A 12,765-nucleotide genomic window follows, 5' to 3' on the forward strand; every position below is an offset into this window, starting at 1 on the left:
GGGTGGACGTGGCATTTGGAGGACGTGACAATTGCCGGGTGGAAAACTGGAGTTTGAGGTTGTAGATCTGGACAGTACCTACAATGCTTTGCTGGGGAGACCGGAGTTGGATGCTTTCATGGCCACCACTCATACGGCTTACCTCAAGATGAAGATGCCGGCACCTCGTGGGCCATTGACTGTGGTGGGAAACTATAAGATTTCACCGGAAATCGCATCCGCCGGATCAAACCTAGCGAGAATCGCTGGTGATCGCGGAGGAGAAGAAAAGAATGCAGATACCGTTGCGCTGGCTCAATCCTCACAAATGAGTTTGGCGGCAATGAGTGAAAACATGGGCACACCGGCATTCAAGCCAACCAATGAAACAAAGAACATTGTCTTGGATCCGGCTTACCCAGAGCGCACCGTTCGTATCGGCGCCGGCCTTGATCAAGCATAGGAAAGCGCGCTCGTCGCCTTCCTCCGTGAGAATCGGAATATCTTTGCCTGGTCAATCGATGATTTGGTAGGTGTTCCGAGGGAGCTGGCTGAGCACTCTCTAAACGTCCGGAAAGATGCCAAGCCGGTGCGGCAACCAACTGCGTCGGTTCGGCGAAGACAGAAGAAAGATCATAGGAGAAGAAGTAACCAAGCTGCTTGTTGCCGGATTCATTGTGGAGGTCACACACACGAGTGGTGGCCAATCCGGTAATGGTTGAAAAGAAGAAGGATGAGAACACGGAGGCAAAAGCTCCGAAGGTGTGGCGCATGTGCATCGACTACACCAACCTGAACAAGGCTTGCCCAAGAGATCCTTTTCCTTTGCCACGAATCGATCAAGTGATTGATTCAACTGGAGGTGTGAGTTGTTGTCCTTCCTGGATGCCTATTCCGGTTTCCACCGATTCCCTTGAAAAAGGAAGATCAAATAAAAACTGCGTTCATTACCCCGCACGGGGCTTATTGCTATGTCACTATGCCTTTTGGGTTGCGCAACGCTGGTGCAACGTACCAGCGCTGTATGCAAAAATGCTTGTTTGATCAAATTGGAAAAAATGTGCAAGTCTATGTGGATGACATCGTGATAAAAACTAAGGTAAAAAACAGTTTTTTCGATGACGTGCGGCTAACATTCGATATCCGAAGGCGGTTCGGATGAAACTCAATCCGGCAAAATGTACCTTTGGTGTCCCCGCCGGCAAGCTGCTCGGTTTCCTGGTTTCAAGCCGGGGCATAGAGGTTAATCCGGTAAAGATCCGGGCGATAGAAAGAATGGCTATCCCTCGAGAGTTAAAAGATGTGCACAAGTTTACCGGAAGCTTGGCATCGCTGAGCCGGTTTGTAAGCAGGTTGGGAGAAAAAGCTCTGCCACTCTATGCTCTTATGAAGAAATCTGACACGTTCGTCTGGACCCCTCAGGCAGACGCAGCGTTTAAAGAGCTAAAAACGATGCTAGCCACAGCACCCATACTGGCTTCACCTCTAGAAAGGGAGCCTATGCTGTTATACATAGCAGCAACAACCGGGTTGTGAGTGTAGTGGTTGTGGTTGAAAGAGAAGAGGAAGAAAAAACCGTCCAGAGGCCGGTATACTACTTGAGCGAGGTGCTCTCCCTCTCAAAACAAAACTACCCTCACTTCCAGAAAATGACTTATGGCGTGTACATGGCCGCCACAAAACTCAAGCACTACTTTGAGGAGCACCCCATGAAGGTGGTGAGTGAAGCACCAATTTCCGACATCATGTGCAACAAAGATGCCAGCGGCCGGATTGCAAAATGGGCGATCCAGATATCACCGTACGTGCCGGTATATGAAAGAAGAGATGCCATAAAATCACAGGCTTTGGCTGATTTCCTTGTTGATTGGGCGGAGATACAATACAAACCGCCAGATCAGAGGATAGAATACTGGAAGATGCACTTTGATGGATCTAAGCTCAAGGAAGGTCTAGGTGCCGGTGTGGTGCTTACTTCACCAAAAGGAGACCACCTCCGGTATGTTTTGCAAGTACATTTCAGGGCATCGAACAATGTCGCTGAATATGAAGCTTTGATCCATGGGCTTAAGGTCGCAAAAGAGATCGGTGCGCATCGGATCATTTGCTATGGCGATTCAGACCTTGTGGTACAGCAGTGCTCAGGAGATTGGGATGCAAAAGATGCCAACATGGCCTCGTACCGGTTTCACGTGCAAAAGATTGCCGGGTTCTTCGAGGGATGTGAATTTCACCATGTGCCGCGAGCAGAAAATGAGGCCGCGGATGCTTTGTCCAAGCTGGGCTCATCTAGGCAAAAAATTCCTCCCGGAATAGCTTTGGCTCATCTAAGAGTGCCATCGATCAAGCCGAGCCCGGAATCAGAATCAATTTTTGTACCAGAGTCACACGTAGTACCCATGGATATCGATGAAGGGAACCGGGGACTGCCCGGCAAGCTCGGGACCGCTCACAGTAGGCTCGGGGACTGCTGTACCCATACCGGAAGAAACGATGCTGGTAGATAGCATGGAGATAGATGCACCGGTGTTTTTGGTTCGAGAAATACCATCATGGGTTAAACCTATTAAGGAATTCCTGATCAGCGGCACCTTGCCGGCTGACGAAAATGAATCAAGGAGGATACAAAGAAGGTCCAAAGCTTACACGTTCATCAATGGTGAGGTGTATAAAAGAAGCGTTACCGGTGTCCTTCAAAGATGTGTGGAACCGGAGGAAGGAAAAGAAATGCTTGAGGAAATTCACCAAGGAGAATGTGGGCATCATGCTTCATCAAGGGCTTTGGTAGCAAAAGTATTCCGGCATGGGTTCTATTGGCCCACTGCTTTGGAGGACGCTGAGGATTTGGTAAGAAAATGCAACGGCTGCCGAGGTACGCCAAGCAAAACCATACCCCAAAGATCCGGTTTAAAGACAATACCGCTAACATGGCCATTATTTGTTTGGTGCCTTGACATGGTTGGACCATTCAAAACTGCAAGAAGCAGCATGACTCACATCTTGGTCATGGTGGATAAGTTCACCAAGTGGCTGGAAGTAAAACCTATCGCAAAGTGTGATGGGCATACACTGTGAAATTCTTGAAAGATGTCATTTTGCGATATGGATACCCGCACAAAGCATCATCAACGATAACGGAACCAACTTTGCTCAAGGTGAGTTCAAAAGGTTACTGTGAAGAAAAGAACATCCGGTTGGATTTGTGCTCAGTGGCACATCCACAGGGCAATGGCCAAGTAGAAAGAATGAATGCCTTGGTGCTTTCCGGTATCAAGCCCAGACTCATTGATGCGGTGGAAAAGTCACCGGGATGTTGGCTCGATGAGCTACCATCGATCTTGTGGAGTATAAGAACAACTCCAAACCGGTCTACCGGATACACTCCCTTCTTCATGGTTTATGGAGCGTAAGCGGTGATACCAACCGATATCATCCATGATTCACCAAGGGTACAGCTCTATACCGAGCAAGAGGTCAAAGAGGCAGAGAAAACGATGTGGACTTGCTAGAAGAAGCAAGAGAGCTGGCTTTGGCAAGAACAGCCATTTACCAAAGAAACCTAAGACGCTATCATAACCGGAAGGTTAACCCAAGAGTTTTCCGGGAAGGAGATCTTGTACTTCGCCTGGTGCGGCGCATCGAAGGCCGGCATAAGCTTTTGCCACCGTGGGAAGGTCCCTTCATTGTAAGCAAGGTGCTTCACAATGATGCATACTACTTGATAGATGCACAGGAATGGAAGAAAGGAAAGGCGGACAGTCCGGCGAGGAGAGCAAGCGTCCATGGAACGTAGCTCTGTTGCGTCCTTTCTACTCTTGAAGTGGTGGTGTAAGAAGTTCCTTTTTGTACCTTATATGCTATGAATAAAAGATGCCGGAACCTTGAGTGAATCTCGGGACTACCCCAACTTAAGTTGCATGTAACTTGTCTATTTTTTCAGTTTACCGATTGCTTATTGAATGTTTTTTTCTTTCCGGTTTAGTAGTGTGCTAAATCCTACCGGAGTCTTCGACTACTGCTTTGTCCGCAAACCGGCTTCATGGCAAGCAAGATAAACCGGTAGGGGATAAGCACATGAACTGCGGAATGGGAGAGCCGGAAAGAACAAACTGAAATATGTCACTAACCCCGGTTATACCGGTTTTTGCAAAATTTCAAAGTTATTTCTAAGTTCAAGAAGATGCTTGTTTGGTGAAAGAACCTTGTGCTCATACGCCAAAGAACGCCCGAGAAGGCAGGCGAGCCAAGGCAAAAGAACCAAGTATGCATCAAATTGGATGCGGAAGCAATTGAGAAATCTTTGCAGTACAGGATAAAAGCGGAACCAAAAGCAAAATATGCTAAGGCAAACTCATAAGTACTTAGCTACCGGTATAACTTACCGGCAGGAAATGTTGTAGCACAACCACAGGCAAACTTAAGTTTTACATCATAAGCCCGGCATTCCGGGGCAGAATTTAACAGATATTGTCTTAAAGCAACGGGACCAACGAGATAAAATGAGCAAACACTTCAAAGGAAATCATCATGCGGCGGGGGCTTCGGAAGAGCATCGCCGGCACCAGCATCGCCAGGACCTCTTCTTCGGCTTCACCCTCCTCCTCGTCGAGATAATCCGTGACGCCGTGAGGGGGAGGAATGAAGGTGCGCATGTCGGCATACTCCGCGATGCGGCACGCGCGATCCTGCCGCTTGGCGGAGAGGATCGGGTCCAGATCCGTTTCGCGCCTTCGCGCACGCCGAAGGGCGTCCAGATTGAGCTCCGGGTACCGGGAGCGGCGACGCGAGGGCGGAGTCCGCTCCTCCGCGGGCAGCGAGCACCGCCACTCGCGGATCCTCCTGCCGGCACCTTTCAGACGGTCGTTGATGAGGGAGAAGGTGTCCGGCACCTCCTCGCCAGGCCATAAAGTCCTGTATAGCTGGGTAGCTACATCAGGGATGTCCGAAAGATTGCGGTCTATGCAGCGCATATGGGACACCCGCGCGTTAAGCGCGACCAGATGGTCCTTGGGCGTCCATGGCACGGTAAGATCCGCTTGGCCTTTGTCCTTGCGTTGCGCGTCGACCTTCTTGACGGCATACCTCTGCGAGTCCGGAAAGAGGCCTGTGCAAAGAAAGAAAAAGCTTAAGGAAAAGAGTCCGGAAGAAAAAGAGACCGGAAGAAAAAGAGACCGGAGAGAAAAGAATCCGGAAGAAGAGAGACCGGACGGAAAGATAGCGGAAACAAAAATGGGGTCGAAGGAAAAAAGGCTCGTATGCAGTGGTCAAAGGGTAAAAGAAAACAACTTACGGAGGGCAAGTGTGTCGGTCACAGGATCGGTGATCGCACTCCTTGTGCCCCTCCTCCAGCCGCGCGGCCTTCTCATCGGCACCCTTCCGGGCCTTGGTCATCTCCTCCAGCTCTGCCCGCAACACCACAGTGGCATTGCAGGCATTCTCAAGAGCCTCGTCCAACTTGGCCGCTGCGGTCACTTCAGCGGCCTTGAGGGCCTTGGCGTGGTCAAGCCCCAGCTGAATCAACTGAGACTTGAGCTCCTGGTAGCTGGTCTTGAGGGCGTTTAGCTCCTCCTGGTGCTGCCGGCTGAGCTCATCCTTCTCCCCTGTAACCGGAAAAATGAGTGTTAGCAAGGTTACACTAGTAAAACTGAAAAGAAACCAAGTTCAAAGGAGAAAGGAAACAATAGTACGTTGGGCCGTGGCGAGCTGCTCCTTGAGAGCATCGATGGAAGCTTCCGGGATCACTGTTGAACAAAAATTGTAAGTGTCACAAGGAAAAAAGGTTTCCGGTAGCAAAGATGCCGGTAGAATAAAAAACTCACCTTGGCACTTGTCGTGTGCCTCAGCGAGCTCCCGGTGCTCCCATAAAAGCTCCTCGAAGAGGGCCTTCCGAGTGTCAGCGGTGACCTGTTCAAGAAAAAGAAGAAATGAGTTAAGTTTTGCGCTAAGAACAAAGTTCTTAACCCGAAACTCGGGACTGGCAGCGCCGGTTTTCCGCGTTTTTAAGATAAAGTTTTGCGCTAAGAACAAAGTTCTTAACCCGAAACTCGGGGACTCGCAGTGCCGGTTTTGCGCTAAAAACTTAAGATAAGTTTTGCGCTAAGAGCTGCGCTCTCACCACAAAACTCGGGGACTGGGAGGATAGACAAGAAAGAAACCGGCATGAAACTAAGGAAAAGATAAAGCAGAACCGGAAACGAAGAAACCGGCAAAGATTGAAAGTTAATAGAACATACCGTCAGATTGTTCGTGGAATCGTACCACGCGCTGTCAAGCTCTTTTACGGCAGCCCGGAGCCGCATGAAGTGCTCCTCAGAACACCGATCCCCGACAGGATCAGGTGCCGGCAGCCGATCCTTGCCCATGCCGCGGGTCGCCGGAGTGATGTCCGCGGCGTTCCACTTTTGGGCATACGGCAGGAGGTGCCCCAGGTCCCGGCCTTGGCGCTGGAACTCCGTAATACGGCCGAGGAGGCCGGTGGCCCTCATGCTGGCGCTTTTGGCAGCCTTGGAGACGTGCAGCACCAAGGGCTGCTGGCCGCCCGAAGGGGCGCTGGAGGCCGTCGCCTTCCCCTTGATGAGCTTGGAGGGCTTGGGCGGCGGCGCGGTAGAAGAGGCTCCGGAAGTCTTAGCCGGCGGCGCGCCAGGAGCGGCCTTGGAGGGCTGGGCGCGAGGAGTCTCAGGCGGAGGCATGAGGATGGTGCGTGGAGAAGAGGGAGCGCTAGGAGCGTCACCCGTCTTGGAGCCTTCCGGCGCGGAAGATTCCGGCGCGGAAGTTGTCTTTTCAAGGACGGGAGGAGCAAAAGGCTCCGCCCGCCCGGCAGCTTCTTCTTCTCCGGCGCCGATGTTGCTGGCGCCGGTGTCTTGGTGTTCCGGGAGGAAGGAAAGATCCTCCTCCGTGCGGTGATACGACGGTGAAGGGGCCGCACGCCCCGATTTGTTGTGCCCCCGAAAGGGAGGCGGAGGTGTTCTTAGGCACCAGATGGTGCCGGGCTCGAACGAGGAGGAGGGGTTGAGGTCCTTGCGGATCCCTCAGAGCCCGATGGCCTCGGGCCAAGCTTGAGAGCGGGGCTGAGAAAAAGAAAAAAGACAAGTGGTTGAGAAGAAGCAACCGGAAAAAGAACTTAGCAAAAAAGGAGGCAAGCCGGAAAATGAAATTACCCGGAAGCGGTTGGCATCGCTTTGCGCCCGTAGCGGCGCACGCCCACTTCTTTCTCCCCCACGGGCTCCGTCCGGAAGCGCTTGGAGGGAGGAGCATGGCTGGAGCCGGCAGTAGATGCCGGCTGCTTGTTCTTTCGGCCCTGGGCCATGAGTTGGTCCACACACTCAGTGCCGGCCTCGGCGCGCAGGGGCGGCACGCGCTCGTGGATCTGTGAGTTGGATATGGCTAAGAAGCAATTCGCAAGAAAGCGATAATGGCAAAGTACAAGAAGCCGGAAAAGAAAATACCTCGAGCACAACCAGCTCCTCCGGATTTCCGGTGGGCTCCGGCGGGTCCCGGCCAAGGCGCGCAGCCGGAGTCTTCCCCATCTTCAGATCCTTCCAAAAGATGTAGGGATCCGGGTCGAAGGAGTCAAAGGCACGCTTCCGGAGAGGTCCTCGCGGCTCTGCCTGGATAGAGGGGAAGCGGTCCCTGGCCTGAAACAAGGTAAAAAAGATGGTTAGAAAAAGCAGAAACTTACCGGCAAAGACAACCCCAAATTGCGCAATCTCTTACTTCTTGGGTCGGACGGTTAGAGAAACTGAGGGGAAGGAGGCCCCATTCCCACGCAAAAGGCATAGCGGTTTGACAAATCTGCTTGGCCTTGAGAACAACATCTTTCTTGCTGAGAGCGCGGCCTGTGATCTTGGTAGGATCGCCTGGGCCATACATCTCGCTCATCCTATGTGCGCGGCGCTTCAGAGGAAGCACCCGGCGCGATATGAAAGTCCGGATGATATCGTCGTAACGGATGTTGGTCTCCTTCTTCAGAGAGGCCAAGAAACGCACTACCCGGTTGGTTTCGGCGTGTTCCGTCCTTGGGTTATAGCTCCAGTTGGTTCTACTGGGGGGCCCCGCTTGATATGGAGGAAGATTGATGCGATCAGCGCGGCCGGTGTTCTTCACGTAAAAGAAAGTTCCTTGCCAGGTGCGGCAAGACTCGAGGCCGGTAAGCTTGAGAAAAGTGCTCCCTTGGCGGGAGCCGACGATGCAGGAGCCGCACTGCACGGGCGGCTTGGGCTTGGGGATCTCCTTGCCCTGGACGGAGTTGATCCGCAGGTTGAAGAAACGGGCAAACGTCTCACGAGTGGGACGAATGCCGATGTAAGCCTCCATGAAGGTGGCATAACAAGAAAGATAGAAAAGGGCGTTGCCAGGAAGGTGGTGAGGTTGGAGATCGTAGAAATCCAGGAAATCACGGAAAAAAGTAGAGGCAGGAAGGCCGAAGCCGCGCTCAAAGTGAGCGAGAAAAACAACATACTCGTCGTCTTCCGGATCCGGTTCGATCTCGTTATCCGGAATCCGGCAGGCAACTCCTTCCGGAATCCTCCGAGACCGGTACAGCCAATCGATCTCAAACTCAGTAACGTAGGAGCCCATCCAGGCTCCGCGGGTGGTCGGGGAAGGCTCCTCGCCGGAAGATTGGCTGGAGCTGCTAGAGGCTTGACCAGAGCCACTGGCCTCTTGGCTACCGGAAGCTTGGCTAAAGCTACCGGATTCTAGGTGGCCGCCGGACTCTTGGGGGTCACCGGATTCCTGCTGGTTGCCGGAATTGGTTTCCATTGGATCTGAGGCCGTAGATTCACCGGGAGAAGGTCTACGGCGCTTGAGAGAAAGAGAAGAAGAAGATGCAGAAGAAGATCCCTCGTCAGACATCGCAAGGATGGGCGGAGAAACAGAAATCCCAAACTTCAACCCCGTGTGAAGATCTACGAGTAAGAAGAAAACCAAAGAAAAAGGAGCAGATAAGAACGCCAAAGGCTCAAGATCTGGAAAGCAAGCGAACGGCGAGTAAAGAGAAATTAGTACCAACCTTGAGCGGCGCTCGCCGGGGGAAAGAGTTCTTGGCGGAGAAACGGGTCTGCAGCCGCCGGCGAGCACCGTCGACGGCGAAGCGGAGAAGCTCGCGAAGAAGCACAAATGCAGCGGACGCGAAGAAGTTGCTGCCGAAGATCTCCGCACAGCGAAGTCCGGCGGCGGCACGGCGTGGGTTCGCCGGGCACCGGAGCTTGAACGGGCGACGGCGGACGGAGAGCGGCGGAGGCACAGAGGTGTGGAGCTCTGTGCGCGAAGGAGGAAAATGCGAAGAAGATGAAGGGGAACGGGCAGTTGTGCTTATATAAGAGAGAGAAAGTGGGCAGCGAACCGCTGGGCCGCGGCGGTTCGCCTCGCGGCCCGCGACGGTTCGCACCTTGGGCCGCCACGTGGCGAACGGATACACGCGCGAAAACGGAGGCCACACGGAGGCGCACGCGGGATCCCGAAGAGGTAGTGGGATCCGCTGCGGTGTGCATTAAATGCGTGCGCGGGAGTCGAAACGGTGTGACGGCGGACAACGGCGCGTCGATTCTGATGCGCGTGTCACTGACAGGCGCGGGGCCCGATATATTCTCGACTTCGCCGAGGAAGGAGCAAAGACACGTGGTGCCGGAAAAAAGAGATGCCGGAACGAGCCTTGCAAAGAGAAGAAAAGGAACAAGGATAAAGGTGCCGGAACTAAGCTCAAGGGATGAGTGGCTAAACCGGTATCTTAGAAAGATGAAAACCTGGCATGGTCTGTAGGATAGAATCCTCCAGGCTATACCAGCTTCGGGGACTAATGTTGGGGGGATAACCCCCGGTATGCCAAAGGCATGCCAAACCGGATGGTTTGAGCCATCGAGATACCGGTTTAATGTTCTTGCCGGAAGCCTAGTAGGAATCCGGAAGAGCAAGGCTAAGCCGGTATCCCCAAAGGGAGTATCTTAGGGACCCGGTATAAAAGATACCGGAAAGGAGAGCCTGTCGGCAGGACTGGTCAAAGATTCTCTTCAGAGCAAGAAGACAAGGATGAGCCAAGCCAAGTAACTTTATTCAGAGCCCTGGCGCCAAAGAGAGAGGTGACGGAGAAAGAAGCCGGGGGACGTCAGCTTCTATGATAAAAGAAGGCCTCGGTGTCATCTATGATTAAAGTAGCTTTGTACAGTAGCCAGTTAAAGTAGCTTTGTACAGTAACTCTGTAAAGTAGTTTGTCCAGTCAAAGATGCCATTAGGGTTTCTTGCAGTGTAAGCCACCCTCTCCCCTATATAAGGAGAGGGGGCAGCCCATCTTCACGGGCAAGTATGTACGCGTGTATGTAGGAAGGCAGAGCCTGTAACTCGTGTGAATATATGAACATGGTGATCTAGAGGGAGTTCTTCCTTGTGTCTTGTTTCTTCAACCTCTGGCCTTGGCCAAGTTCTTGAGGAAACCATCCGGAATCTCTTCCCACCTGATCGCAAACCCTCCCCCGAATCCTCTTGCGTCCATTCGACCCCAATCTAAGCCATCCTATGGCATCTGCTCGTTCACCACGACGACAGCCCCACCCACAAAGCCCATGTGAGAGTTTGGTCGACTAGCCCATGGGGAGGTGGTCGGTTGGGCCACTAAGGGCCCATGCGCCCCCTCCCACCACCCAAAAACCTAGCCGCCCCACCCACAAAGCCCATGTGGAGTTACCCGCAAAAAAGCCCATGTGGGGGGGGGGGTCGGCCGTCCCCTTAATGGGCTACCCTCCGGGAGGGGCCCATTTTAAGGTGGGTTGCACCTTTTTAATTAACTGAATATATATTTAATATTTATTCACTTAATTAATACATAATACATATTATTTAATTCCTGGTGATCCGAGACACCTCTCGCACCACTCAGAACATCCTTCGGATTCTCCGGGAACCCTTTCTGGTTCTCTCTTCTCTATTCTCCGGTGTTTCCAGCACTTAAGAACATGGTACATAATATGCATATATCAATATATCTTGCACATAATAGATTCCAATCTCATATCACATTTATCATAGAATAAAGATCCACCACGTAGGAATTACATATATGACCATAATCATGTTGGGTAGCTCATATGGTACTAAGATATATGAAGAGCAAGAGAGAAATAGATCAAGCTACTACCACAAACACATAGTCCAGAGGTGGTCTAATCCCTCTTCATCATGGTGTTATCGTGGAAGACGTTGGAAAATTTGGAGATCCCTCCGGTTGCGGCTCCGGCGGAGTTTCCCCCTCAATCTTCACTGACGCAATCTCTGTTTTGGTGTTTTGGTGTTTCTGCGATGCTCTCCTCGAGGAAACCTTGGGGTCATATATAGGTTTTTTTATAGATCAAACAGAGTCCATGGGCGAAAGAATCGGGCGAAATGGACAGCCGATGGCGAAACGAAGGTGGGTGGTGCGCCACCACCTCTCGTTTGGGCCTTAGGCCCTTCCTCGTGAGGTCCAAGCGCTTCAGATGCTTCTCGTGGTGAAATATTGACGTCCCTGGAATCCTAGCTCAATTTGATTCCGTATAGGTTCCTGAAAGTGGAAAATATACAAAACATGTTTTCGTATTCTTCAAAGTTATAGCCCAAATTAAGAAAATCATTGGTAATCCGCATAATTAAATATAAAACATGCATATAGCATCATATATGTTGCAAATGTGTGGGAATATATGTCAATAAAGTATAAAATTCATGTATGCATTTTACATGCATCAACATCCCCAAGCTTAAACCTATGCTCATCCTCGAGCATAAAGGTGATAAAACTAACATGAACTTTGGAGCTTATTGTATTGCTTCTATGTTATCATGCAAAGTTTCACAAGGCTCAGTCATTAAAGAATAACAATAGGCAAAAGAACTATGAAGTGATATCTCTTACATTCTACAAAGCGTGCATAATAATTTGCATTGTAATCGAATAGATGAGAAGTATTATGAACCATACAACATGCTTGGATGATCTATAGAAATTATCTTGGAAGATTTTTTTTTCTCTTTTGATTCTTTTGACTCTTTTCACTCTTGAATAACAGAAAAAAAAAGTAGGAAATACATGTGCTAGTCCTCCAACAAAATAAAAGGATAAAAGAAGCATCAAGTGAAAATGCTGATGTGGCAGGTAATTATGGATGAGAGAGGAGATTAGAATATCATAGGTATATAGTGTATCATAGCGCACATCACGAGAAAAGTTAGTATCAAATAAATCTTGTACACAAATTTGTATTAAAATTATAAAAATCAATTAATATAGCAAAACTATGATAGTATGCATTATGGATCTAGTATCATAGAAAATTATCATATAGTACATGATAAAAAGTAATATATGATACTACCCACTATGGCAGCCTAAGTGCATCGTGCCCTTTAGCCATTATCAAGCCACGCCTAGTGCTACTCAACTTTAGATTCTCACAGACCATCGTTTTAGAGCAATTCCAATAGTATAGCCAACTGTTGGCTATAACAAGATGTCATATCATTTGTAGTTATCATATAGCTAATATGTACAATAGTTGGCTATAAGAATGTAGTACTTTACAAATATATGACCCACCTTTCACTCTCACAAGGTGCCTAGGAGCACGTGCAAGAGCTGGCTATTGCATAGTAGTCCACCTCCCTTTTCTCTCCTCTTCTCTCTCCTCCAACTCATCTAAAATATATTATTTAATATCTTATAGTCAGCTGACTGGACTCTACTGTGCTGCATTTGGTGCCATCTGCCGCTTGCGACTGTAGCGAGGAGTGGAGACAGCGATGGGCGATGGATGCGGGTGA

The 12,765-nt window shown here is 50.5% G+C and overlaps 1 protein-coding gene across 1 annotated transcript; it reads right to left on the reverse strand.

The window, feature by feature from the left end:
• Positions 1 to 5,265: 5,265 nt before the first annotated feature.
• On the reverse strand, positions 5,266 to 6,464 carry LOC139830349 (uncharacterized). The gene is made up of 4 exons (XM_071818353.1): positions 6,213 to 6,464; positions 5,799 to 5,883; positions 5,667 to 5,720; positions 5,266 to 5,579 (listed from the first exon to the last, which is right to left on the reverse strand). Exons 1-4 carry the CDS (start codon positions 6,462 to 6,464, stop codon positions 5,266 to 5,268), a joined length of 705 nt encoding a protein of 234 aa, XP_071674454.1.
• Positions 6,465 to 12,765: the final 6,301 nt, after the last annotated feature.

This window comes from Lolium perenne, chromosome 4, assembly GCF_019359855.2.
Source record: "Lolium perenne isolate Kyuss_39 chromosome 4, Kyuss_2.0, whole genome shotgun sequence".
In the NCBI taxonomy this organism is placed as follows: domain Eukaryota; kingdom Viridiplantae; phylum Streptophyta; class Magnoliopsida; order Poales; family Poaceae; genus Lolium; species Lolium perenne.